General features: G+C 30.0%; 2 protein-coding genes across 3 annotated transcripts in view; both read right to left on the bottom strand.

The window, feature by feature from the left end:
* LOC129915391 (uncharacterized) overlaps positions 1 to 26,425 on the bottom strand; it is a 463,244-nt gene that overhangs the window by 86,302 nt on the left and 350,517 nt on the right. The window lies entirely within an intron of this gene.
* On the bottom strand, positions 3,266 to 7,478 carry LOC129915395 (uncharacterized). 2 transcript variants are annotated; one of them, XM_055994907.1, is made up of 4 exons: positions 5,836 to 7,478; positions 5,570 to 5,728; positions 5,176 to 5,347; positions 3,266 to 3,621 (listed from the first exon to the last, which is right to left on the bottom strand). In XM_055994907.1, the coding sequence occupies exons 1-3, from the start codon at positions 5,933 to 5,935 to the stop codon at positions 5,217 to 5,219; spliced, it is 390 nt and encodes a 129-aa protein (XP_055850882.1). In that variant the 5' UTR covers positions 5,936 to 7,478; the 3' UTR covers positions 3,266 to 3,621; positions 5,176 to 5,216. The 2 variants fall into 2 exon arrangements, with proteins under 2 accessions (XP_055850882.1, XP_055850883.1); XM_055994908.1 differs by lacking the exon at positions 3,266 to 3,621 and having other exon boundaries at positions 4,117 to 5,347; positions 5,836 to 6,065; positions 6,173 to 7,478.

Here is a 26,425-nt window from a genome sequence, read left to right as displayed (position 1 = left end):
TAGCCACCACTATAACATTTTTCATTTCGATCCATTCAACCATTAAATTGCGAAAATCTCAAAATAATTGTCCATCAAACTCACTCCACTCCGCACCTCACCATCATATCGTTCAGCGCCTCCAGCCACAATTACTTTTCTCATAAATTATTATTATATTTTCTACTTGTATTTGTATGTTTATTGTGAACCATAAAGGCATTTTGTATATAGGTCCCGTTTCGTCTACGTAAGGTACCTATACTTTTTGAAAAATATATTTTTTAATAAACTTATAGTGTGAGAGAGAAGGAGATATCTACCTTTATAACCCAACTATAACTCGTGTGAGTTTTCCTATACAAAAAGTTATTCGGATTTCTGAGGCCAAAACCAATAACCGAGAGCAATATATCCATGTAAATACACACATACGAAGAAGAAACAAAAACAAAAAACGAAAAAAATCCACGCGAACAATACGCAAATACGAAGTCCAACTTCAACTCTATTAAGCAAATATTAATTATTATTTTACTCGCTCGTATTCCAGTTCAAGTGGAAATTCAATCCTTCCTTTCCACACCTGCACACCTTAACTTCTGCTATACACGTGTACATTCACACACACACAAACACATATACTTTAAGTCAGTTTTAACTTAAGTTATGCCCTATTTAATTACTCACTGGTTCGAATCGGAACCCCTGCTTGGTTCTCTCGTTGCAGTATTGTAATATGAATTTTCCACCGAAGTACCTTACCACCAGTCCAGTATAGTGGTGAAGTGTTTGGGCCCCGTTTTTAAAGCTATGTGTGGGAATGTGGATAACCATATCAAAAACCATTGCTGGCATATCACACATCATGTTAGGAAAAACATTTACCGGAGGTATCTACTGCATTCTGAATAATATTTATGTAGTTCCGAATTTCAATCGACAAATTTTCGGCCAATTGTTTGTGTTTCAGGATTATTTTGAAGTTTTGGTATTTCAATAACTTTGGTGAGGTCTATATTTGAAAGTTTTTACATATTTTGTTTTTTTTTTCCAATAGAATTCTCCGAAATTTGAAATAAAATCGGCTTAGTGTTAGATCAAAGATTATATTCTATTCTATATTCTATATTCTATAATCTTTGGTTAGATGCATCAATAATTTTGTATCAAAACACTTTCACTATAAATTTTTTTAAGAGTTTTTTTTATATATTTAAAGCAAATGTTTGATATTTTCATTAAAATAGTGCGATGGACTATATTCGTTTAGATGTGACATCATACATCCTAAAATCAAGTAATAATCAAAACGCTTTCAACGATACCTTTCTTGTGAAAATACGATAATTAGTTTAGAAGTTATGATGGTATAAATGAACGAACATACACTTTTTTTATTTCAAGTCAATTTTTTAGAAAATTGCCCCTTACGCTCAAACTGGGGGAGACACTCTAAAAAAAAACCATATAAATTCTTGGCAACTGAGTTATCGTAATCTCCCCTCAAATGTTTCTTTTTAAATTGAGTAAAACTAAAAATGCGAAAAAAAAAATAGGTATATGTTCAGATGGCTACACTCAGAGAACAAATCGTTTGCCGCAAACGGAAAAATTGCCCAATCGACTTTTTCGTTTGCTGTAGATATTTTCGACTTCGTTTGCATCAAATTCTTATAATCTTTGGGTTAACAACCATTTCACGTTTGTTGCAATCGTATCTTTGCGATTGTGGCAAAGAAAAATAACATTCAAATGCAGTTCGTTTGATGCAAACAACCATTTCACGTTTGTTGCAATCGTATCTTTGCGATTGTGGCAAAGAAAAAGAGCATTAAAAAGCAGTTCGTTTGATGCAAACAACCATTTCACGTTTGTTGCAATCGTATCTTTGCGATTGTGGCAAAGAAAAATAACATTTAAATGCAGTTCGTTTGATGCAAACAACCATTTCACGTTTGTTGCAATCGTATCTTTGCGATTATGGCAAAGAAAAAGAGCATTAAAATTCAGTTCGTTTGATGCAAACGACCATTTCACGTTTGTTGCAATCGTATCTTTGCGATTGTGGCAAAGAAAAAGAGCATTAAAATGCAGTTCGTTTGATGCAAACAACCATTTCACGTTTGTTGCAATCGTATCTTTGCGATTGTGGCAAAGAAAAAGAGCATTAAAATTCAGTTCGTTTGATGCAAACGACCATTTCACGTTTGTTGCAATCGTATCTTTGCGATTGTGGCAAAGAAAAAGAGCATTAAAATGCAGTTCGTTTGATGCAAACAACCATTTCACGTTTGTTGCAATCGTATCTTTGCGATTGTGGCAAAGAAAAAGAGCATTAAAATGCAGTTCGTTTGATGCAAACAACCATTTCACGTTTGTTGCAATCGTATCTTTGCGATTGTAGCAAAGAACAATAGCATTTGGAGGGAACTACAATTCGTTTTCCTTATACTTACGTTTGTTGCAATCGTATCTTGCGATTGTGGCACAGGACAGGAGCAATTGAAGGGACCATATATTTCGTTTGATTCAAACAAATAACTCATTTGAATCAAATGATTTTGTTCGTTTGTGGGGTATACGTTTGTGGCACACTACCTTCGCGTTTGGGAACATCGATTCTGCTTTTTGGGGTAGACAAAATACACGTTTATAGAAAACGTATTGCGTAAAAAAATCCAAAACTAAAACAAATCAAAAACCAATTTTCTGAAATACAAATGTATTGATCGTTTGTTAAAGCAATAAATTAACTGTGGCAAATAAACTTATTGCTTTAACAAACGATTAATACATTTGTATTTCAGAAAATTGGTGTTTGATTTGTTTAGTTTTGGATTTTTTTACGCAATACGTTTTCTGTGAACGTGTATTTTGTCTACCCCAAAAAGCAGATTCGATGTTCCCAAACGCGATAATAGTGTGACACAAACGTACAACAGTTTCAAAATAACTCCAAAATTCTAATTCTCAGATTTACGCATTTTTCATTCAAAAATATAGATAAAATTTCATTTGTATCTCTTTTTTTATTTAAACAATAAATATATATGTATTAATTTACAAGCTTAACAAAATTTAGTTAAAGTTAACAGTTCAAAACATAGACAAGCGAAATAATTAATTTATTGAATTTTAATATAGAATTTAAGTAGTGGGATTGGAATGTATTTTAATAAAAAAGAATATTTTTAAAGTATTTATGTCCGGGGGCCCAACTATGTAATTCGATTCTACAATAAGTGTTCAAATTTTCATTTTTATAATGTATTCGCAAGATTCAGATACATTATGTAGTTTGGATAAAAATTTAAATCGAAAGTAGCTTCTAAACAGATCCGAAAGTAGAACAGAGTTACATAGAAGGGCCCCTATATATTTTGTAAAATGAAAAATTCAGTTAGTTATTTCAATGTTTTTACCTGAGCATTGATTTTAGTTATAACGTATTCTTGCACGTCACTTATTCTTGAAGTATTATTTCTGAAGGATGTTTCTTCTTGAGGAGTTGTATTGTTACTGGAGGATGTTATATTTTTAGGAATTATTTGTATATTCTCGATGCCGGGTTCCTTAAGAGTCTTTAATTTTCTGCACTCGTATCACTGTCACGTATTAATAGGGAACTTCCTTGGGAACCTGACCATTTGAAAAAAAAAAAAAAAGAAATTGATTTTAATTAATAATAAAAACAGAACAGATCAGATCAACAAAACTTATTGTCTGTTAATTACATGAATATAATAAAAGTTACAAATAAACAAATTGAAAACTTTTTATCTTACGAGTAATTGTTAGTTTTGAGTTCGCATTCTTATTATAATAAACTTGCCATATAGTACCTACTCATATTCGAAGAACTTTTTTTTTTTTATTTATGAGCGACTTTATAAGAGTTTACTTTACTTTACTTTTTTTCACAAAATAAAAAAATAGAACATGAACTTGAAATGGTATTTTTTTTTATATAAAAAGCTTAAATTTTGTTTTGAAATATTGTTTTTCTTAAATTTCAAGTACCCCATGATTTTAATAAACTGTAATGCCAAGAGCGGCACTTTTAAATCCATAAAACTTGAATTATTTTGGAAAACCAATATTAAAAAAAAAATTATCGAAATTAGAGTTGCTCGGATAAATTCTGAATAATTTTCTTTAGTTACTACACAAAAAAAATATAAAATACATTAGTTCATACGACTATTATCAGATATGTAAACCGCTACTTAAATTATAATGAATCAATTTAATCAACTTCAAAGGCTTTAAAAATTTTTAGATCGAAATGTTATCCTGGATATAAGGTTTTTTTTTTACTGAGACTGCACTTCTGCATTTGTCGTTTCCTTTCTGCTCCCTAATTAATTTGATTGGGCTTAGTTGTGCTTGAGATAATTATGTATAATTAATTTGACTTCTAAAATTTTAAAATTCTTGCAACAGCTCAATACACCATTTCAACAAGTTAGTAACAAACTATCATTTAATTTTAATATTTACACATTAAATATTTATTATATGTATGTTAAATGCACCTAAGTCAAAGTGATATTAGGTACTGTTTTAGTCACAAAAATAAGAGAGCGCAAAAAGGTAAAGATAAATGCAAAAGAATATATCGTTGGTTGACAACCAAAACTCGTTAACTGCATACAAATTACATTGCAGATAATGAGTTTTGGTTGTCAACCGACGATATGTAAAGTATAATTAAATTTAAATTTTGACTTGTATTTGGGATGTATTTTAATAAAAAATTAGACAGACTGAATTAAATTTATTACTGAACAGAATTTTAACTCTTTAAAAAACGTATGGCGGGATGTATTTTAATAAAAAGTATAATTTTAAAGAATTTAAGTAGTGGGACTGGAATGTATTTTAATAAAAAAGAATATTTTTAAAGTATTTATGTCCGGGGGCCCAACTATGTAATTCGATTCTACAATAAGTGTTCAAATTTGTAAAATGGTATCTCCGTGATTCCGTAGAAAACGAAAATTGAATAAATTTAGTGATGTAAAATTTTTTAATATTATCTATTCGCAAGATTCAGATACTTTATGTAGTCAGACAAAAAGTTAAATCGAAAGTAGATTCTTAGCAGATCCGAAAGTAGAACAGAGTTACATAGAAGGGCCCCTATATATTTTGTAAAATGAAAAATTCAGTTAGTTATTTCAATGTTTTTACCTGAGCATTGATTTTAGTTATAACGTATTCTTGCACGTCACTTATTCTTGAAGTATTATTTCTGAAGGATGTTTCGGTGGTGGCGATGGTGTTACACTAATGTCACTTATAGAAGATGAATTTGCTACAGTAGTATCACTGTCACGTATTGATAGGGAACTTCCTTGGGAACCTGATCATTTGAAAAAAAGAAATTGATTTTAATTCATAATAAAAACTGATTTAAACGGGTTGTTAAGATTTAAGTAGCCCATACACATCACACAAAAGCGCTCACCGGAGGTAGGTAATAAAATCAATCTTTTTTTTTCATGAGACCGGTGCGGGCACAAATGTGATGTGTATGAGCGACTTTAAAAAATACTAATTTCACATGAACTGGCTAAATGTTTACCTGGAATTTCAAGAACGCCATCGTCTAGCACTCCTAAGGTCCAGCTTGGAGAAGATTTAAACTGGATTGCATACTCAACTACGTCCTCATCACAAATAAAAACGTTAGCTTTTGCATCGTAAAATTTAATATTTCCGATGATTTTAAATTGATCTTTGACTATAATCATACGAAATTTATGTTTTTAGACAATAATTATGCTTATATTGATCATAAAAACACAAGTAATAACTATGCAAACTTTGAATAAACAAATAGGTACTCACCAGCTTTGGCCAACTCTAAGTATGTTAATAAACTAGATTGTCCTTGGACTTTTATTATTGATGATAACCCTTTATATACAGCAGTAATGAAAAGAATCATTTTCTCAACAATCAAAATGTATCCAATACAAAGTTATTTGCTTTTGCTTCCTTAATTTATCCCAGAGCCAGCCTTTGGAATTAATATATATTTAATTTAATGTGGACTTCGATTTAAAATTGATCTTTGGCTGTAATCATAAGAAAATTATGTTTTTAGACAGTAATTATGCTTATATTGATCATAAAAACACAAATAATAACTATGCAAACTTTAAATAATAAAATAGGTACTCACCACCTTTATATCAAAATGTATCCAACACGAACTAACTTGCTTTTGCTTCCTTACTTTATCCAAGAACCAGCCAGACTGAAAACTCAACGCAACAATTTTACCGTTTTCGTTCGACACACACACTTACTGCGCATGTGCGATAGAATTGATGCGATGACCGATGAGTTTGAAAAAAAGTGTTGCCGTGTAGAAATTTTTAAAATGTAATGAAACTTTTCTTAAAATATACCTTTGGAATTAATATATGTATATTTATTTTAATGAAACTTATTAAAACTTAAAAAATGTGTTGAAAACCTTTCATTTTAAGTTTTAAAGCAATTTATGCACTTTTTGCACGCGAAAAAACGGTGGGTGGAGCTAGTAAGAGAAAAATATTTTTACTTTTGCACTTTTTGCAAAAAGTGGCCAATGAAGTTATATCTATAATTTAAAGTGGACTTCGAACAAACATTATACTTACGAACATGTTTTATCGAAATGAATTGTTTTTTTTTTTTTTAAATACCGTTTACTTAGCAACATTTTGTCACTTAAACAATTACTTGGATTCAATAATTCATTATTTCCACGAATGTTAAGTTTCTGTTTGATTTTAACACTTTTTTCTTAACAGAGGTAACACTGATATAGCGAACATAAATGCAACGCAAAGCAACGCTTTCAATGTGATCAAATAAAACGCGGTTTTTTTGCATTACACCCCGTCTACACATGAAACAATTTTTCTCAGGATATTTATTATTACCCGCTGTCTTTTGGAGGTAGATTTTCTGTTTGAGTAGATATTCTGCTTTTACTGTGGGCTGAAATTTGTTGTTTGTTTAGTACTTAAACAGACCTAACATTATATATTCTCTTTTACACTAAATACTTAACGCGAGACTTTTTTCGATATTGTGAGTCGCACTGATTTTACCCGCGACTGACAAGGCCAATTTGTTTTTTCATCTTTTCGATATTTCTTATTCTTTTACTATTATGTAAATCGAAAAACGTCTCGCATGAAACGTCTAGGTATAAAAATGAGTCGCGGGTTAAATCTGTGAACCTCACAATATCGAAAAAATCTCGCGTTAAAATTCTTAAGTGTCTAGCCCTAAAGGCTTACCCACACCGACCTCAAAGCGACAAGACAAGAAAGCGTCATAAGAAAAACGCTTTCTTGTCGTGTTGAAAAACACCGTTGATTAAAAGGAAAATAACAATGGAGAGTGCAAAAATTCAATGTGAAAATTTTTGTAAAGAATGTTTGCGTTTTAATTAAATTTTTTATAACGAAAACGTACAAAAACTGAGACAATTCAAAGAAATGATAACACTGTGATAGTTCGATTTTGCAACAGAAGCGAGACACATCGATTCTAGTTAATTCGAGTATGCTGAATTCAGTGGTGGCAACCGTTTTGAAAGTTTGGCTCAAGTTTTCGAGATATTTCGAAAATAAAATCTTAGGTCGGGACTATTAAAATACTGATAATTTCGAATAATTAAGTTTTTTTAAGCAGTTTTTAGTTTAGAGAAAAGCTATTCCTGTATATAGCTATATGTTTAACACTATTCCAACCTAGATTGTGATGTTTCGGTCGCTTACAAACATTTTATAAACAAAAACTTCACTTTTTCATGTTTTTTTTTATTTTGTTGACTTTCAAAGCCTTTAATATGGAGGCAATTTGAGTTTAACATTGATTCGGGATATTTTATATTATTTAAATAGCATATCATTCCAAAAATGAATAAAATACTGCAAACCTGAAAAAGTTCACTAGTGAAAATTAGTCTATTAAGATACGGAAATGTATCAAAACCTGAACTTAAGATTAAATTAAGATAGTTTTTGGATTTTCAGCTTAAGCTTAAGATATATCAGAAAATAAATTAATGAATTAAACAGTTTTTGGAAATATACTTACATCATGTCGGGATAAAAGCAGTCAAAATAACGTTTTTTCCCTTTTATAACTGTAATATTTAAAAAAAGGAAGCCAAATAAATATGTATGGCTTCGGATTCGAGTTCAGCGCCCCTTTCACCTTCAGAAAAGTATATTTTGGTTCTTGTGGCAAAAAAAGTTTAATTTTGCTTACCAGTGTTATTTAATACATTTCCGTAGCTTAATAGACTAATTTTCACTAGTGAACTTTTTCAGGTTTGCAGTATTTTATTCATTTTTGGAATGATATGCTATTTAAATAATATAAAATATCCCGAATCAATGTTTAACTCAAATTGCCTCCATATTAAAGGCTTTGAAAGTCAACAAAATAATAAAAAACATGAAAAAGTGAAGTTTTTGTTTATAAAATGTTTGTAAGCGACCGAAACATAACAATCTAGGTTGGAATAGTGTTAAACATATAGCTATATACAGGAATAGCTTTTCTCTAAACTAAAAACTGCTTAAAAAAAAATAATTATTCGAAATTATCAGTTTTAATAGTCCCGACCTAAGATTTTATTTTCGAAATTTCTCGAAAACTTGAGCCAAACTTTCAAAACGGTTGCCACTACTGAATTCAGCATACTCGAATTAACTAGAATCGATGTGTCTCCGCTCTGTTGCAAAAAAAAAGTTCTAAAAACTATCACAGTGTAATTAGGGTAGGATGTAAGTCAGCGTTTACATTCAACGATGTTTCCAGTGACGATTTTTGTTTATTTTTGTTATTTTGAGAAAAGAAGAAGGAAAGAGTTTTGCAGTGGAACGAAATCTAAAGTGATTACAACAAAAAAAATCGCCACTGGAAAAATCGTTGAATGTAAACGCTGACTTAGCGATTTTTCTCTGTAACTATATCTCGGGTGCAACGGGTAAAGGCTGTCCCACAACAAAAAACGCACGCGATATAATCGCACTTTGCCTATGCCGTTGAGGAAAAAAGTCTTCAACTTGTTGTTAGTTTTTTCCTGAGCGTCATTCGAAAAACGTGATTTTATCTTGTCGCGTTTTTTGTAAAAATTTTTATTTTGACAGCAAGAAGACATTTTAGTTCAAATCTAGCTACAAAGTGATATAAGACGTTTGTTAACTCTGTAAGAAGTTTTTATTACTCTGAGAGAATTTTCTTCATTTTTACTTATTTGATAGATTTTATTTTTTTTATCAAACATCTCCACTCTGCCAGGCAGCATTTTTGTTTCTCCTTTAAAAAAATAATTCCCCTTTGAGATTATGTGAGAGAAAGAGTCAGCATGCTGGGCACAAAGTGTTTTCCATTTTTGCGTATTTTTTGTGTTCTTTCATACATATAGGTAAGTTATAAAATTTTCACCAATGTTAAGAAAATTACTAATAGGAGGTATGGATCGAAATAGAAAAAAAAAGAAATAAGACCCCACCACCGTAGTTCTACGTTTGGTAGAGATACTTTTATTTATTTATTTATAGTGTCCCTTTAATACAAAAAAAAAAAGATATTGCAGATTCTTTGAATTGTTTCCTTTTATAAAAGAACATAATTCTAGTCAGTTATTTAGATAAAGAAACAAAAACAAATCATATTCAAATGGATTCTTAAAGAATTCACACAATATTGTCTTCCATTTATGAAAATATGAAAGCTAGCTAGTGCGAACTTACCTTTTTTGTTTAAGAAAATGTGAAATTCAACGCGATGCATCGCATCGCGCATGCGCAAGATAATACTGTCTGCAGCGCATCGCACATGCGCAAGATAATACTGTCTGGCGCTTAAATTTGTTCAGTGTTGCCCCCTGAACAAACAAATTAATTTATTTTTGCTATGTAAAATGGTAAAGTATTTACTAAAAATTATTTATCTAACAATCCCGAACTCATTTTCTACTCTTAAAGGTTGTTTAAAACAATTATACTAGGTATATGAATACTCAGTGCCTACGTTCTGCAACTCTCGCATCGTGACAAATTGTGGAAAAACAAATGTCATTTCTTAGCTATATGAATTTCATTTCGATTTAAAATGTTTCTCGACAAATTATTTCGACGCGAGAGTTGCAGAACATTATGCAATGTGTCTTCATAAAGCGATAATATATTCTTTCCAATAATTTTTTACCTAAACAAAAAGTATTTCTGTTACTAGGATAGATAATGAGTTTTTGTACACTTTCAAGGAAAACAAACAGTAAACCACTTTACGTGTTATGGATAATATTTAAACTTGAAAATATATTGGAATTAAATAAATAATACCAACAAGTTTGTTTTTCTATATAACCCAGTAAAGACCATATAACTGGCATAGTGATGAAGTTTCAAGTCCACCATTCTACACTCTTAACCAATTGGGGGCAACACTGAATTGATTCCCATGAATGCATCTCAACGCACTGAGCATTCCTGTTTGTTCGTGTTAAATTGGTAGTGTTACCTTACCATACTTTTTAACTGATCTGATTTTTGTATAAGTCAAAAGAAACCAAAATTATTATGAATTTATAGAAATTTCTTCCTCTTTATTTACATACTAAAGCCCGTTTTTCCTTCAACTCAGTATATACTATTTTTTTTTAATTTTTATTGCAAAAACAAATACGTGTGAAGTTTGTAACTAATGTGCTGTAGAAAAGACACGGCTTATATTATACAAATGTACATGAGAATTTTCTATGATTCTAAGACTACCTACCTTACAGTTCATATGTATGCACTTTACATCACAATCGTAGGCCTATTTTTGAATCTACATATAAACTTAAATATCAACTTGCATATTATTCTTTAAAACAAACGCAATTTATTACACTTTCTTGGAACAAAAATATTCGGGTCTAATTTTATAAAATCATAATACCTATACATAATACATTCCTCTTAAGGTGGGTAACCCTAATATTGAATTGGATAAAATGCTTCAATTCGAAAAGCAGGTTTTCCCTCCAAAAACAATTTCTTCAGTCAGCGCATCGCATCGCATATGCAATTTTTTTTTTGCTTTCGTTGTTTTCTCTGGTGGAGGTTTAACCGTAACGTACATATGTGTGTGAGTATGGCTACTTAGACGTCAGACAACAAACAATTGCTTTGAATTAGTTCTCGCTCATCTAAATATGTTTCATATACCTACCTTCATTATGTTAACTTTCTTAATTTTTATTATTGGAATAGGTTAATAACCAAGATTACAAAATTAGTAGAAAATTTGATTGATTTTTATTTAAGCAAATAAAAGTTATTCCAATGTTTGGCTGTTTGGTGTGGAGCTGCATAAGAAATATACGTTTGAGCAAAAATGTATCATATTTCATCAGTAAGCGCATGGCCTCGCATATCGTCCCGTTTCTGCTTGAACCTCGTAAGTACATTTTTTTAAAAGATTTAATTTTCTGTTAAACATTGTTCTAAAACTTACAGAAATAATAGTTAAAAAGGTTTAAGTGTAGAAACAACTCAATCAATATGTCTTAAACATAACTTGATTTCCTTTTGTTCAATTCATATTTCTAATTTCAAGAAAAATTTATATTTCTTTTAAGAACTGAACAAAATTTGCTTTGTAGATACGTGGTTCACGCAGAAACGGGACGATATGCAATTTTTTTTTGCTTTTGTTGTTTTCTCTGGTGGAGGTTTAACTGTAACGTACATATGTGTGTGAGTATGGCTTTGAATTAGTTCTCGCTCATCTAAATATGTTTCATATACCTACCTCCATTATGTTAACTTTCTTAATTTTTATCCAGGATTACAAAATAAGTAGAAAATTTAATTAATTTGTATTAAAACAAATAAAATTTTATTACAATGTTTGGCTGTTTATATACATATATGCACAAATATTAAAGTGAAACAAGATAGACATGCGTAAAATTAAAATCCTTGTTTTCAATTGAAAAGTTAAGTTGGGCTTAAACAACTTCAGTTGAAAATAACAATAAATTATATTGCTGCTATCGAATTTCTTCTGTAGAAAACCAAAAAAGGGAGACATTTTTGTTCACAAACATGGAATGAATTATTAAATATTAAATAGAAGAAATGTTTCCCGCAACCATTCATTCGTTTGCATAAAAATAATTATTTCTTATTCCATGAAAATAACGATTAAGATTTTTATATTCATTTGTAGTAAATGAAATGTATATTGAAAGAAACAACATTCTGGAAATGTTGTTCGAAAAGTATTCATTCGTTTGCTACAAACTGATGATTCGCTTGCGGGAAAATAATTTTCTTATTCCATAAAAAAAACGTTCAAGATTTTTGTATTCGTTTGTAGTAAATGAATTGAATATTTACTCCAAATGTAAAGTTCTTTGAAACAAACAACATTCTGAAAATGTTCTTCGAAAAGTATTCATTCGTTTGCTACAAACTGATGATTCGCTTGCGGGAAAATAATTTTCTTATTCCATAAAAAAAACGTTCAAGATTTTTGTATTCGTTTGTAGTAAATGAATTGAATATTTACTCCAAATGTAAAGTTCTTTGAAAGAAACAACATTCTGAAAATGTTCTTCGAAAAGTATTCATTCGTTTGCTACAAACTGATGATTCGCTTGCGGTAAAATAATTTTCTTATTCCATAAAAAAAACGATCAAGATTTTTGTATTCGTTTGTAGTAAATGAATTGAATATTTATCCCAAATGGAAAGTTCTTTGAAACAAACAACATTCTGAAAATGTTCTTCGAAAAGTATTCATTCGTTTGCTACAAACTGATGATTCGCTTGCGGAAAAATAATTTTCTTATTTCTTGAAAAAAACGATCAAGATTTTTGTATTCGTTTGTAGTAAATGAATTGAATATTTACTCCAAATGGAAAGTTCTTTGAAACAAACAACATTCTGAAAATGTTCTTCGAAAAGTATTCATTCGTTTGCTACAAACTGATGATTCGCTTGCGGAAAAATAATTTTCTTATTTCTTGAAAAAAAACGTTCAAGATTTTTGTATTCGTTTGTAGTAAATGAATTGAATATTTACTCCAAATGTAAAGTTCTTTGAAACAAACAACATTCTAAAAATGTTCTTCGAAAAGTATTCATTCGTTTGCTACAAACTGATGATTCGCTTGCGGAAAAATAATTTTCTTATTCCATAAAAAAAAACGATCAAGATTTTTGTATTCGTTTGTAGTAAATGAATTGAATATTTACCCCAAATGGAAAGTTCTATGAAACAAACAACATTCTGAAAATGTTCTTCGAAAAGTATTCATTCGTTTGCTACAAACTGATGATTCGCTTGCGGAAAAATAATTTTCTTATTTCTTGAAAAAAAACGTTCAAGATTTTTGTATTCGTTTGTAGTAAATGAATTGAATATTTACTCCAAATGTAAAGTTCTTTGAAACAAACAACATTCTAAAAATGTTCTTCGAAAAGTATTCATTCGTTTGCTACAAACTGATGATTCGCTTGCGGGAAAATAATTTTCTTATTTCTTGAAAAAAACGTTCAAGATTTTTGTATTCGTTTGTAGTAAATGAATTGAATATTTACCCCAAATGTAAAGTTCTTTGAAAGAAACAACATTCTGAAAATGTTGTTCGAAAAGTATTCATTCGTTTGCTACAAACTGATGATTCGCTTGCGGAAAAATAATTTTCTTATTTCTTGAAAAAAACGTTCAAGATTTTTGTATTCGTTTGTAGTAAATGAATTGAATATTTACTCCAAATGTAAAGTTCTTTGAAACAAACAACATTCTGGAAATGTTGTTCGAAAAGTATTCATTCGTTTGCTACAAACTGATGATTCGCTTGCGGAAAAATAATTTTCTTATTTCTTGAAAAAAACGTTCAAGATTTTTGTATTCGTTTGTAGTAAATGAATTGAATATTTACCCCAAATGTAAAGTTCTTTGAAAGAAACAACATTCTGAAAATGTTGTTCGAAAAGTATTCATTCGTTTGCTACAAACTGATGATTCGCTTGCGGAAAAATAATTTTCTTATTTCTTGAAAAAAACGTTCAAGATTTTTGTATTCGTTTGTAGTAAATGAATTGAATATTTACTCCAAATGTAAAGTTCTTTGAAACAAACAACATTCTGGAAATGTTGTTCGAAAAGTATTCATTCGTTTGCTACAAACTGATGATTCGCTTGCGGAAAAATAATTTTCTTATTTCTTGAAAAAAACGTTCAAGATTTTTGTATTCGTTTGTAGTAAATGAATTGAATATTTACCCCAAATGTAAAGTTCTTTGAAAGAAACAACATTCTGAAAATGTTGTTCGAAAAGTATTCATTCGTTTGCTACAAACTGATGATTCGCTTGCGGGAAAATAATTTTCTTATTTCTTGAAAAAAACGTTCAAGATTTTTGTATTCGTTTGTAGTAAATGAATTGAATATTTACTCCAAATGTAAAGTTCTTTGAAACAAACAACATTCTGGAAATGTTGTTCGAAAAGTATTCATTCGTTTGCTACAAACTGATGATTCGCTTGCGGAAAAATAATTTTCTTATTTCTTGAAAAAAACGTTCAAGATTTTTGTATTCGTTTGTAGTAAATGAATTGAATATTTACTCCAAATGTAAAGTTCTTTGAAACAAACAACATTCTGGAAATGTTGTTCGAAAAGTATTCATTCGTTTGCTACAAACTGATGATTCGCTTGCGGAAAAATAATTTTCTTATTTCTTGAAAAAAACGTTCAAGATTTTTGTATTCGTTTGTAGTAAATGAATTGAATATTTACCCCAAATGTAAAGTTCTTTGAAAGAAACAACATTCTGAAAATGTTGTTCGAAAAGTATTCATTCGTTTGCTACAAACTGATGATTCGCTTGCGGGAAAATAATTTTCTTATTCCATAAAAAAAACGTTCAAGATTTTTATATTCGTTTGTAGTAAATGAATTGAATATTTACCCCAAATGTAAAGTTCTTTGAAACAAACAACATTCTGGAAATGTTGTTCGAAAAGTATTCATTCGTTTGCTACAAACTGATGATTCGCTTGCGGGAAAATAATTTTCTTATTCCATGAAACAAACGATCAAGATTTTTGTATTCGTTTGTAGTAAATGAATTGAATATTTACTCCAAATGTAAAGTTCTTTGAAACAAACAACATTCTGAAAATGTTCTTCGAAAAGTATTCATTCGTTTGCTACAAACTGATAATTCGCTTGCGGAAAAATAATTTTCTTATTCCATGAAACAAATGATCAAGATTTTTGTATTCGTTTGTAGTAAATGAATTGAATATTTACCCCAAATGGAAAGTTCTTTGAAACAAACAACATTCTGAAAATGTTCTTCGAAAAGTATTCATTCGTTTGCTACAAACTGATAATTCGCTTGCGGAAAAATAATTTTCTTATTCCATGAAACAAACGATCAAGATTTTTTTATTCATTTGTAGTAAATGAATTCTATATTTGCACCAAAAGTAAAGTTCTTTGAAACAAACAACATTCTAGAAAGGTGCTTCGCAAAGACTTCATTCGTTTGTTGCAAACATTAATATTTACTAGTAAACAACAAAGAGTTTAGATGTAGGACGTATTTTCTTTCCCGCAATGAACACACGAAAATTGACCTCCAAACGAATGGGTTGTTTTGCATAACGTTTGCTGCTATGGAATTATTATTTGGGTCGAATGTAATACAATTGCTGTGAACTCTTAACTATTGCGGCTAATGTATTAACATTGCAGCAAACGATTTTCTTTTGATGCAAAAGATATTCTTTAGCCGCAAACGAAAAAAAAAAATTTAATTCTCTGAGTGTATGGTTCGGTTAATTTTCAATAGAAAAATTTATTGAGCCCAGCATTTTGAAAGAAATTTAGTCTCCTTTTTTTATTTAGAACAATGAATAAATGTTTATCTAAGCCAAAAAAAGACAAAGACAAAAAGAAAAACAACAACAAAAAAGGGGCTTTTGCCCCCTATCATCAATTTTCACCTCCTCGTTTAATGGCACTTCGCGGTTTTATCTCCTTTCATAACCCATTGAACTATTCCTGCAATAAAAATCCATGAATGTCTTTGTTTATTGCTATGATTTTTATGACATAATAAATAGCTTAGTAAAAAAAATGGACCACAAAATTGACCGGCAAGATCCACATTATTCATCTTTGACCTCTTCTGAGCTCAAATCCATTGATGAAACTCGGTCCTCATATTTTGTATACTCAACTACCTCTAGCGCCCGGTCTAATAGATTAAATTTAACTGAAAATTTTTGTGAACTTTCACCAAATTTTTTTTTATGATAACTCTTTATTCTTGCTTTCTATCACAAAATCAATGTTACCAAATTTCATTAGGGTGACCTATCATTTTTGTTTTCACTCAAAAAAACACCCTTTTAACCGTGATATTTTTATAGGCACTTTAGATTATTGTGTCTTATCTTAAAAGTAACATAATTACTAAATTTCAATAGGGTACCACTAACATTACTCTTGTATTACACACTTTTTCAAATATACCCATATTTTCTTCACTTCTAAAAAAAACACCCTTTCACATGAAGACAATTTATAGACTTACATTATTCGTAATTCCCATGGGAAAGAGAACATATTAAATGAATTTTGTAAGGGTACCATTTATACCATTGATTTTATCGGACCTATCGCGGATTTTTTCCTATTTCCCAAAAAAAAAAAACACCCTTTATTCTAAAATATTTGTATAGACTGTTCGGGTTCTTGGCTTCTGTTATAAATTAAACATTTTTACCAATTTTAACAATTTTTCCTAGTTTTTGTGGTACTAATTCCGAATTTCATCATTTCTTAAAATAAAAACACCCTTTCACTCAAGATAATTTTGTCCACTTTATAGATTCTTAATTCTTATACCAACTAAAACATTTACACCAAGTTTTAAAGATTAATAAAATTTAAGTCAGCTGTTATGATACCTTCCTCACACACAACTTAACCCATCAAAAAAACACCCTTTCTCCAAAAATAATTTTAAGAACTTTATGAATCCTTTGTCCTGCTTTATCTAAAACCTTCATCCCGAATTTTATCAGTGTAGCATGTTTTTCACATGGGTTTCGGTTATATTTTACTTGTTGAAGTCAAAAAAACAAGCACCCTTGTTTTTAATCGGCTTCGGCAATCATATTGACCTTATTAGACATTAGATTCAGCATCAAAAAATACCTTGAAAACATGTGTCATATGATGATATTCACAATTTTTTTCAGTATATTTTTGGCCTTCACCCCCTCCCTCTTGTCCGCGAAAAACACCCTTCCACCCAACTTTTTTGTATAGACTTTTTTTACTCGGTTCTTATCCCAAAAGCAAACTTTTTGCCAAGTTTCATGAGTTTAACAATTTTTTTTTTTAAATGCCTATTTTACCTGTACTATTTCGCTATTGCCAAATTTTAAGATTTTCGGACAGCCGTTTTAGACTCAATTTTTTGACTTTTAGTTGAGTTACGAAATTTCTCATGAAAGTCCAAGGACTGAACTGAATTAATTTTCATGGATTTTACATTATATAACATTTTTATGACATTTTTAAAAGTGCATACAATTTCAAAACCCTTTTCAAAACTGTTCTTTCTTACTAAAAAAACACTCTTTTGCTACAATCCCTTATACTACGAGTATATTTAATATTATTTTTACAAAGGATAATGATTAAGTATAGTATTCTCAAGTTGCAAATTAAAAGATTATGAATTCTAGATCATAAATAAATAAAATACCATTCTTGGAAGAAAGCAAGAACTTTTTCTAAAAAAGAAAACAAAAGGAACCACTTTTAGAACTGTCATGGTGTCGATGTACTGCATTTCTGCAAAATAAACATAAACACACATACATAAATATTGGCAAATGCAATTCTGCTCCTGATCCATATTATAAGAAAGCACGATTATGTTTCATTTATTTTGGCCATCATACTTGTATATATCCCTTCCCTACCCAAAAAGCAACCAGACACTCTGTACTAAGATACCTTTAAATACACATACCTATATAAAGAGAGAGAGAAAAGATGAAAAGTTTGTTGCCACGAAGGATTATAATATAAGTGCCATTCACTGCACGAGAGCTAAATCCTACAGGAAGAGTTTCTTCGACACCAACAGATGCCCATGCAAGAAAAACTTAAAGCACAAAAACAAAAAAGAAAAATAATCAATTTTCGTTGGGTGTCTCTTTTCTCTTGCAATACAGCACAGAACATTGTTTACGGTGTCAGTTCTTGAATTTAAATTATTAGCACACTGGGAGAACATACTACATACATATGCACACTTAAGAAGGATGAAATATTTAAGTAGAATGCTTTTCCTTATACAACATTTTATATAGTTAGAAAGTGTTTTTGTGTGTGTCTGTGTTTTAGAAGTTTAGGTAACACTTAGGTGGCTTTTGAATTAAATTGTTTCACATTAATGTTGAAGATGCAAAGGATATTCCAAGTTTTTGAGGTGTTACGACGTAAGTGGAGTGGATCCATATTAAGTGGATGGAAGACAGAGAATTTCAAAGTTGAATGTACTTTTAAATTGACAATAAGATGCTTTTATTGTCAATGTTTGAAATTTTTTATTTAAAAGTGACATGAAGTATTATTAGGATTTGAGACAAACAATTGAACAGTCATAAATAAAATCAACTTTCAAGGATGAATAGGAATAACTTGAAGTATATTTTCAATTTCAGAGGAAATTGATGGACTCTGACATATAATTTTATACAAAGATTACGTGAACGTCACGACTTGTATTAACTCCCTCAAATGATCATAGATCTCAATCAAATGACATTAAGGGTAGCTATGTGAAAAGTTGGTTTGCCCTGTTTTTTTGGGCTAAGGTTGCACTGTGATGCTTTTTTATCAAAGGCTGAAGTAAGCTCGCCGATTCCAGGGCTTTGCCGAAGAAAGCACAGTAAAACTTGGCTATAGAAGAAACCAAAAACTCAAATTCTTTATTTTCACTATAGAATCGTTCTTTATTGTTCTCTACTTTCTTTAAATAACTATTTTAAATAAAACTTATATACTACTTAAAAATAATGCCCAATACTCCAAGAGAGCAAGGGATCTCGGACGGAGATAAAAGAAATAAATCCTACAGTGACCAAAATATGCTATTATGACCAAACTCAGAGTGAGATGGTGGTTTCGGGAATTATGACCAAACTCCAAATGAGATGGTGGCTTCGGATAGAGACGGGAATTATACCTAATGGTCGGAATCGGAAGTAACGCCCTTAACTCAAAGTGAGAATAGAACTCAGAAAGAGACGCTAAATCTACCTAGCTAACGTCAAAACGGAAATTTGCCAACATTCAAAAAATTTACAACAATATGGTATATCTATTATGGCTTAAATAGGTGTATTGAGGGAGAAATCGTCTACTCGAAGTAGATTCAAAAGATTTCTCGTTTATTCGGAATTTTTTACTTCTACTTAGTAATATTTTTACACAAAGCAAGTGTGAACTATATAAAATTAAACGGTAAAATTGATGTTAAATTAATAATAATAATAGTTTTGAGTATAAAACAAAATGTATGTTGTCGTGTTTGTGTTGTTGCTATTGATGGCATGATGGCGGGACGTTCAGTTGTTTCGGTATCAGTTTTATAGTCCGGGATGGGCGGTTGCCAAATAGTTTTAATTAAACTGATTTCTTTTTGTTGCTGTTGATGGCATAGTCTGGGACGTTCTTTTATTTTGGTTTCGGGTTTATAGTCCGGGATGGTTGGTTTCCATACAGCTTTAATTAAATTGGTTTGCGGTGGAAAGGAAAGTGTGATGCTTCGTTACAGCAGATAGGGGTATTTAGTTACAGCAGATAGGGGTATTTAATTACCTTGTCGTTGAAGAAAAATCGAAAAAAAATTTTGTCCGCGTAAAACTGGCAAATACCCCTATGTGCGTTGCCCAGGGTATTCCACCATTTTTTAAAAGATACAAAATAAGAAACTTTTATTCATATCAGAAACCGAAAAAATTATGTTTTTTTTTTCTTGTGAAAAAAATCGTTAGCTAAAAATAAAAACCGACGAAGTTTTTGAACTAAAGGTGAACTAAAGAGAAAAAAAGTTGGGCTACCTTTGGGCAAACGAACCACCGTTTCGACGGTTAAACTTCATAACCTCGTAAGTCGTTTTTGACTTTTTTTTTTAAATCGAAAAAAACCTCTTAAAACAATTTTTTTAAATGAAAGAAATACAAAAAAAGTTGATTTCAGTTTAAAAAAAAAAACAATTTTTGTATTTCTTTCATTTTTTTTAAATTGTTTTTTTCGATTTCTAAAAAAAAAGTCAAAAACGACTTACGAGGTAATGAAGTTTAACCGTCGAAACGATGGTTCGTTTGCCCAAAGGTAGCCCAACTTTTTTTCTCTTTAGTCCACCTTTAGTTCAAAAACTATGACAAATTACTATTACTATTACAAAAACTGTTTCAAATTAAAAATCTCTTAATAATTAATTTTTTTTTTTCAGTGTAAAAACTTACATCTTTTCTCAATTTACCATGGTAATTCCAATAAATTCCATTACTTTTTCGGTTTGTCTTCTTAGTTCAAAAATTATATCACAAAAACGTAAAGCAAAAACTGCGATTTCAAAAATCATGTTTGTCCATCCAAAATTTTCGTTTGTCCACCGCTCAAAAAAAATTTGGAGCATTTCATATTTTATAGGAAGTCTGAAACCCTCAAATTTTGATATAGACGTATAAAACTAATTGCATTCGTTTGTTCAGCTCGAGTCCTTGATACATTCCCAAAATCATATGTTGTGCACTTTGCGTTTAAGAAATATTCAAAAAACAATTTTTGCATAGGAACTTTCTTTTTTCTATCTAAGTGATAAGTAAAAATAATAATAAATTAATTTGTCGTGTAAATAGTTATATTCAAAATTTGCGTCTTAGTAAGTTCTGATACAAAACTGAACGAAACCAAAATCTGTAAAAGAGAGAAAAATATTTTTAAATTACAGTTAAAATGAGCGTTCGAAAGTGCTAGCCACCTGTGAGACAGAAGCTTAAACAAAAAAAAACCAAAGGTTCACACACTACAGAGTAAAAAATTGAAAATAAATGGTAAAAAAGATAAAACGAAGTCCGCCGGGTCATCTATAGTCTATAAAAACGAAACTCGTGTCAGTTTAAAAAAAAAAAATTCATACGCGTTATTTTGATCTAAAACCTGGCCAAAAATATTTGGGCATATTTTTCACTTCAAATAGGTACCAAATGACTAAAAAGTTATTTGGAAGGAAAATTTTTCATTAAAAAAAACCCACTTAAGTGCTTAGCTCCCAATTAGCCATGAAAAAAAAATATTAAAAATCAAAAAATGCACGTACAGTCCTGTGCTATAACTTTTCTTAAAGCTGGTAGTTTATTCTTTATTTTGCTTTTTGACTCAAGTTATTTCATTAGGTTGTTTTCGAGAAATTAAGTTTTAAAGATGAAATTTAGAAAAAAAAAATTTGTTTTCTTTTTTTAACTTATTCTGTATAAAATTATGGATATTTTTTATCATTATTTAATTACCTGGTAGTTTTTAGACTCGAGCAAACTCTTGAAATGCAAAATTGTTCCACATACCCTGCAGTTTAATAATATATAGCTTATACCACGTTGCGGCGTGTTGCACTATTTTTAAAACACTAATGTTTAAAAAAAAAACGACGAAAAAAGTGAAAAATTTTTAAGGGTGTACTTCAACCCCTCCGTATGAAAAAATTGACTTGCATATACAATTAAATTTTCACCAAAATCACTTTTAAGTTAAAAAAAAAAAACACTAAGAAAGTTCACTTTTTTTAATAAAAAATCGCAAAAAAAATTCGTGTTTACCCAAATAGTGCAACTTGCAACTGATGGTGGCAAACTCGGTTGACTAATTTATATATAGACTTCACTAAAAAGTAGCCTGGTTATCTACCTGTTATGGGACATAAACTTAATCCTGGGGGCCAAAATTGAGATACTTGATTTATGACCACCTGTGGTAAAGCGTGCACGCTTTAGGTCAAAATACCGCGCTGTGCGATGTTAAAAAAAAAATTAATTTTTTAAAATCTATTTACAAAAATATTCTTAAAAAAAATGAGTATTTCTACATCTCTTACAAATACTACATACTTTCTGAAACACCTTTAATATAATTTTTTTTTTAATTAGGAAAATCTGGCTTTCTTTTGTGAATTTTTGAGACACTCGAGTGAGTCAATAGTACATTATGTACTTTTGGCCCCTTCACTTATGACCCTGCACCGACCGATAAAAGAAATTACTTTAAGAGTATTTTCAATTAAAAACTAATTTATATGGGACTATTTCAACAATTTTTGATAATATCAAATAATATTCTCTCATCATTTGTGTAAATGTATTTCATTTTCATGCAACGGTTGGAAGCAATAAATTCCTAGAATTGTAGGGCAATATGTACAATGCCAGAGTACATATTTTATTTATTCTAGGAATCGTTTAAAACAACTTGTTTTCATTCACATTAATTGTTTTCATTTTGTGAGTTAAATACTTTCATCATTATAATTTACCCTAATAGCGGTTAAGAGATGAATTTTTAACTTTTTAATAAATTGTTTAAATACTTATTTTTTTTTCAAAATATTTCAATATTACGAAAAATTGAAAATAGAAAAAATCACAAGGACTCTCTTTTATACGAACACCGTCTATACAAAATTATTTGCATTTTTGCGCTAAAAAATACCATCAGGTAGCTATTTCATATAATGATAAGCTCCCTCTTACATCCATTTTTTGCTGGGTTAACGTCTAGAAAAGTGTTTTTTCTTGTTATTTTCCTTTCCCTAAGGATAAAAAAAGAGTATGAAGCATGCTATGCACATTTAAGTTAAGTCACATTCATGCATTATGTAAAATGTGCAAAAAAAAAAAAATAGTGTGAAAATGTATATATAATTAGGATAAAATGTGTGTCGTTTAAAAATATTCTTCTATAAAAAAAATAATAATAAAAACCAAAATAAATTTAAATTACGTTTTTAAAATTAAAAAAATTAATGTTGTTAAAGTTCTTCAAATTCAAATGTTTTTAATGATAAATTATAATTAGTTTAGACTTTAGACTATTAATGTGGAAATTGTCAAATATGAATAAACCTAATTACTTTTTTCCTTAGAAACTATATTTTTCTCAAAAATTGTAACACTTTGATGAAATTGAAGCATAAACATCTTAGAAATTAAATTGGAATCAATGTGGCGAAAAGAGATAAAACAGAGCCCTAAATAATTATTTCTTACATTATACCTAAATAAATTTACGGCTAATGAGTTCTTCAATTTACGCTTAATTACTTGGTAGAACGAAAAAGATATTACAGTGACTCCTTTTCAATTCTTCAGCAGATAACTGCAATATTGATATTTTAATATCATTAGAAAATCAAAAAAACAAAAAAAAATTCTATAGAACAAAACTATGTTACGCATACGCCACAGTGACCTGCCGATTTTTATTTGTCACTTGAAGGGCTTTTTTTTATTCTAGACGTTTTTTGCTTTTTTTTTTAATTTTGTGTTGTTGTCTCCATGTTGTGTGTGAATTGATATACCTACATATGTGTGTAAAAATAAAATAAAAATTTTAAAAACTAAAAAAAATTTAAAATTATTAAACTTTTGGTTATATTTAAAATAATATTTATTATATTTTTAAATTTAAGAAAATTATCACAACATTATTTAGTTTTACAGTTTTAATTAGCGACGCGTTTTGGATATTTGTCATCCATCATCGGGCTTAATTTGTTGACACAAGTCATAATTTTCTTAAATTTAAAAATAAAATAAATATTATTTTAAATAAAACCAAAAAGTTAAATTATTTTAATTTTATATTTTTAAAGTTTTTTTTTGGCTATTTAGACGTTGCGAATCGCTTAGGTCTTAGAAAACGTACAAACATTTCTCAAACTGAAATTTTAATTGAACAACAAAGTCTTCTAAATCCTCAACGATTAACACCTATAAGCTGTAAATGTTTGAACCTATTATTGCCTTACCACCATCCTACATCTAAATTCAGCATGGACTTGTGTCATGTAATTTTATTACCACACCCAAAACAATAACAAGCATTAATGATTGCACTTGTTTATTACCAAAAACATAAAACCACCAATATCATAGCCATTAAAACAGATTTCGCACTTAAATTGCACAAACTCACATAAAGTTCAGCCGTTTAGTAAAGGCAACGACACGACACAAAAAAAAGGGACTAAAAACAAACGATTTTTCTTTCTAAATTCGTTTTTTTTTTTTCACAAAATATGCATTTTTATGACAGTATCAATCAGGCGAAGCATCCTTTATTTTTGGGAATAACTTCAACAAAAAATGAAAAAACTGTAACAAAAAAACACTAGAGCCAAAGAGAAAAAATATGTGAATGTCTGGTTTCAATGCTGGCAGTCATGTTTTGGGCCAACATTTTGGTTATTCAATGCAATTCCGGACCTAAGGCTAGAGCTAGAATCCATGCATCAGACAGATTTTTTTTTTTTTTATTTTTTTTGGTCCTTTATTTTTAGACTGCATGACAGTTTATGCAGAAACAGGCAGTAAAAATGGTTTAATTGATATGCTAGGAGGATGCTTCGTCATGGTGATAGTAGCTGATCCTATATAGTCTGGGTATAGAAAATCCAATAAAACGAATGAATCACGCTTTAAAATAATGATGGTGGTGGTGGTGGCAGCGATGTTGCTGCAGCAGCAGCAATAATGGTCATGAAAGACAGAGGTTTTTTTGGTTGCATCTTTCTTTATTTCTGTGTATATAGATATGCAACAGAAATGATTTATAACTTCAAACTAGATTGAACATTTTTGAATTTTGAGTACTTGAATACTTTGTTGAGTGTTTTAAGGAAAAGAGAGAAAAAGAGAAGGCTTTTTAGTGGAAACTTTCTTGTCTTCCAACAAGTGGCTGGAAATTAAGCTTAAAGGCATTATAACACTTGAAAGTTTCAACAATAAAGAAGGTGTGATGTTCAGAAGTTTTTTTAACAATGTTGAAGGCCAGCTGAAGGCAACACCTTTTATAAAGTTCAAATTACTTTTGCCAAATAAGTGAAAAGTAAACGTAGACTTAAACGTAGAAAAGTAGACTAAGGTCCAATTTATTCACTCTCCATTATATTTAAAGGCCCCATTAAAAATAAAAAATCTGTCAAATCACATACAAATTTTAAAATTTCCCGTTTTTAATGGAGACTTTAAATTTAATGGAGTGTGAATAAATTGGGCCTAAGACTTATTCAATTTTGTTAAACAAAATATTGACACATATTTATGGAAACAAATTGTGAGTAATAAGCCTTGCTTTGACAACGAATAGATATACAGTAAAACCCGGATAAGTACCTCACCTTAAATGCCCCGTTTTGTTAGGCACTAAAGCGGGTAAGTTACTTACAAGAACCCGCTTAAATGCTCATAGGCACTTATCTCTATATTTACTTAAAAATATAAAAAAATATGTTTGATTCACTGGTCGGCAAAAAACAAAAAAAAAGTCGGGAGCAAGAACTTTGTAAATTAATTTTAATTAACTTTAGTGTGCTGAATTCAAAACTGTTTACAGATTTATTCTATCACGTCTAGTTTTTGAGCTACACTCATCACTATTTTCGCTACAAACTCCCAAAAACTAATTTTCAATTTAAGATTAGGGTGAGAGGTGGGAATAATTCGCCTTATCACTGCGGCCTCTGATGGGCCTATTGTGATGTTAATTTTCAATTTAGTTCTTTTTGATGTTTAGTCAAAAATATATATATTTTCCCGTAATATGGTGCTTTTTTAAAGTCAAAAACAGAAGACGCAAACTGAAATTTGGTTCAAAAACCATTCATTTCTTTGAAAAAAAAACAAGCAAGATTTATAGATTGAACAATAAACTAGAGAGTGGACTGTAATATTAAAATGTATCTATATGAAATAAATAAATAAATAAATAAATAAAACACGAACTGTCTTGTTTGTGACTGCGCGCAGCACGTCCTTTTAATTTAAAGGTCTTTTTATGACTGACATTTTTGACTGAGGAAAATGAGAGGAGGAAAAAGAAGGATGCAACACACACACAATCGTTGGCTGGTGTTGTTGGTTGCTAAGTAAAAAGAAGGTATACACAGCTTGTTCGCTGATCGCCTGTTCCTTTGAGATGTTGTATGTGTTGAGAGGCTTCTCCTGCGAGTAGGCGCGGATTATTTAACATCCTGCCCACTTTAAACCTTCGGTTTAATATTTGATGATTGTTGATCTTCGATGCGTTGGGTGGGGGCTTCTTCCG

This window comes from Episyrphus balteatus, chromosome 3 (assembly GCF_945859705.1).
Source record: "Episyrphus balteatus chromosome 3, idEpiBalt1.1, whole genome shotgun sequence".
Lineage (NCBI taxonomy): Eukaryota > Metazoa > Arthropoda > Insecta > Diptera > Syrphidae > Episyrphus > Episyrphus balteatus.
The sequence above is the reverse complement of the archived record's forward strand: the minus strand, read 5'-3'. Positions and strand labels throughout refer to the sequence as shown.

Coding starts and splice junctions, on each gene's coding strand:
- LOC129915395 (XM_055994907.1), bottom strand. CDS start 5,935: ATGATTCTTTTCATTACTGCTGTATATAAAGGGTTATCATCAATAATA. Junction 5,729..5,835: donor CTTAGAGTTGGCCAAAGCTG/GTGAGTACCTAT, acceptor GTATGATTATAG/TCAAAGATCAATTTAAAATC. Junction 5,348..5,569: donor TGGCGTTCTTGAAATTCCAG/GTAAACATTTAG, acceptor TCAAATGATCAG/GTTCCCAAGGAAGTTCCCTA.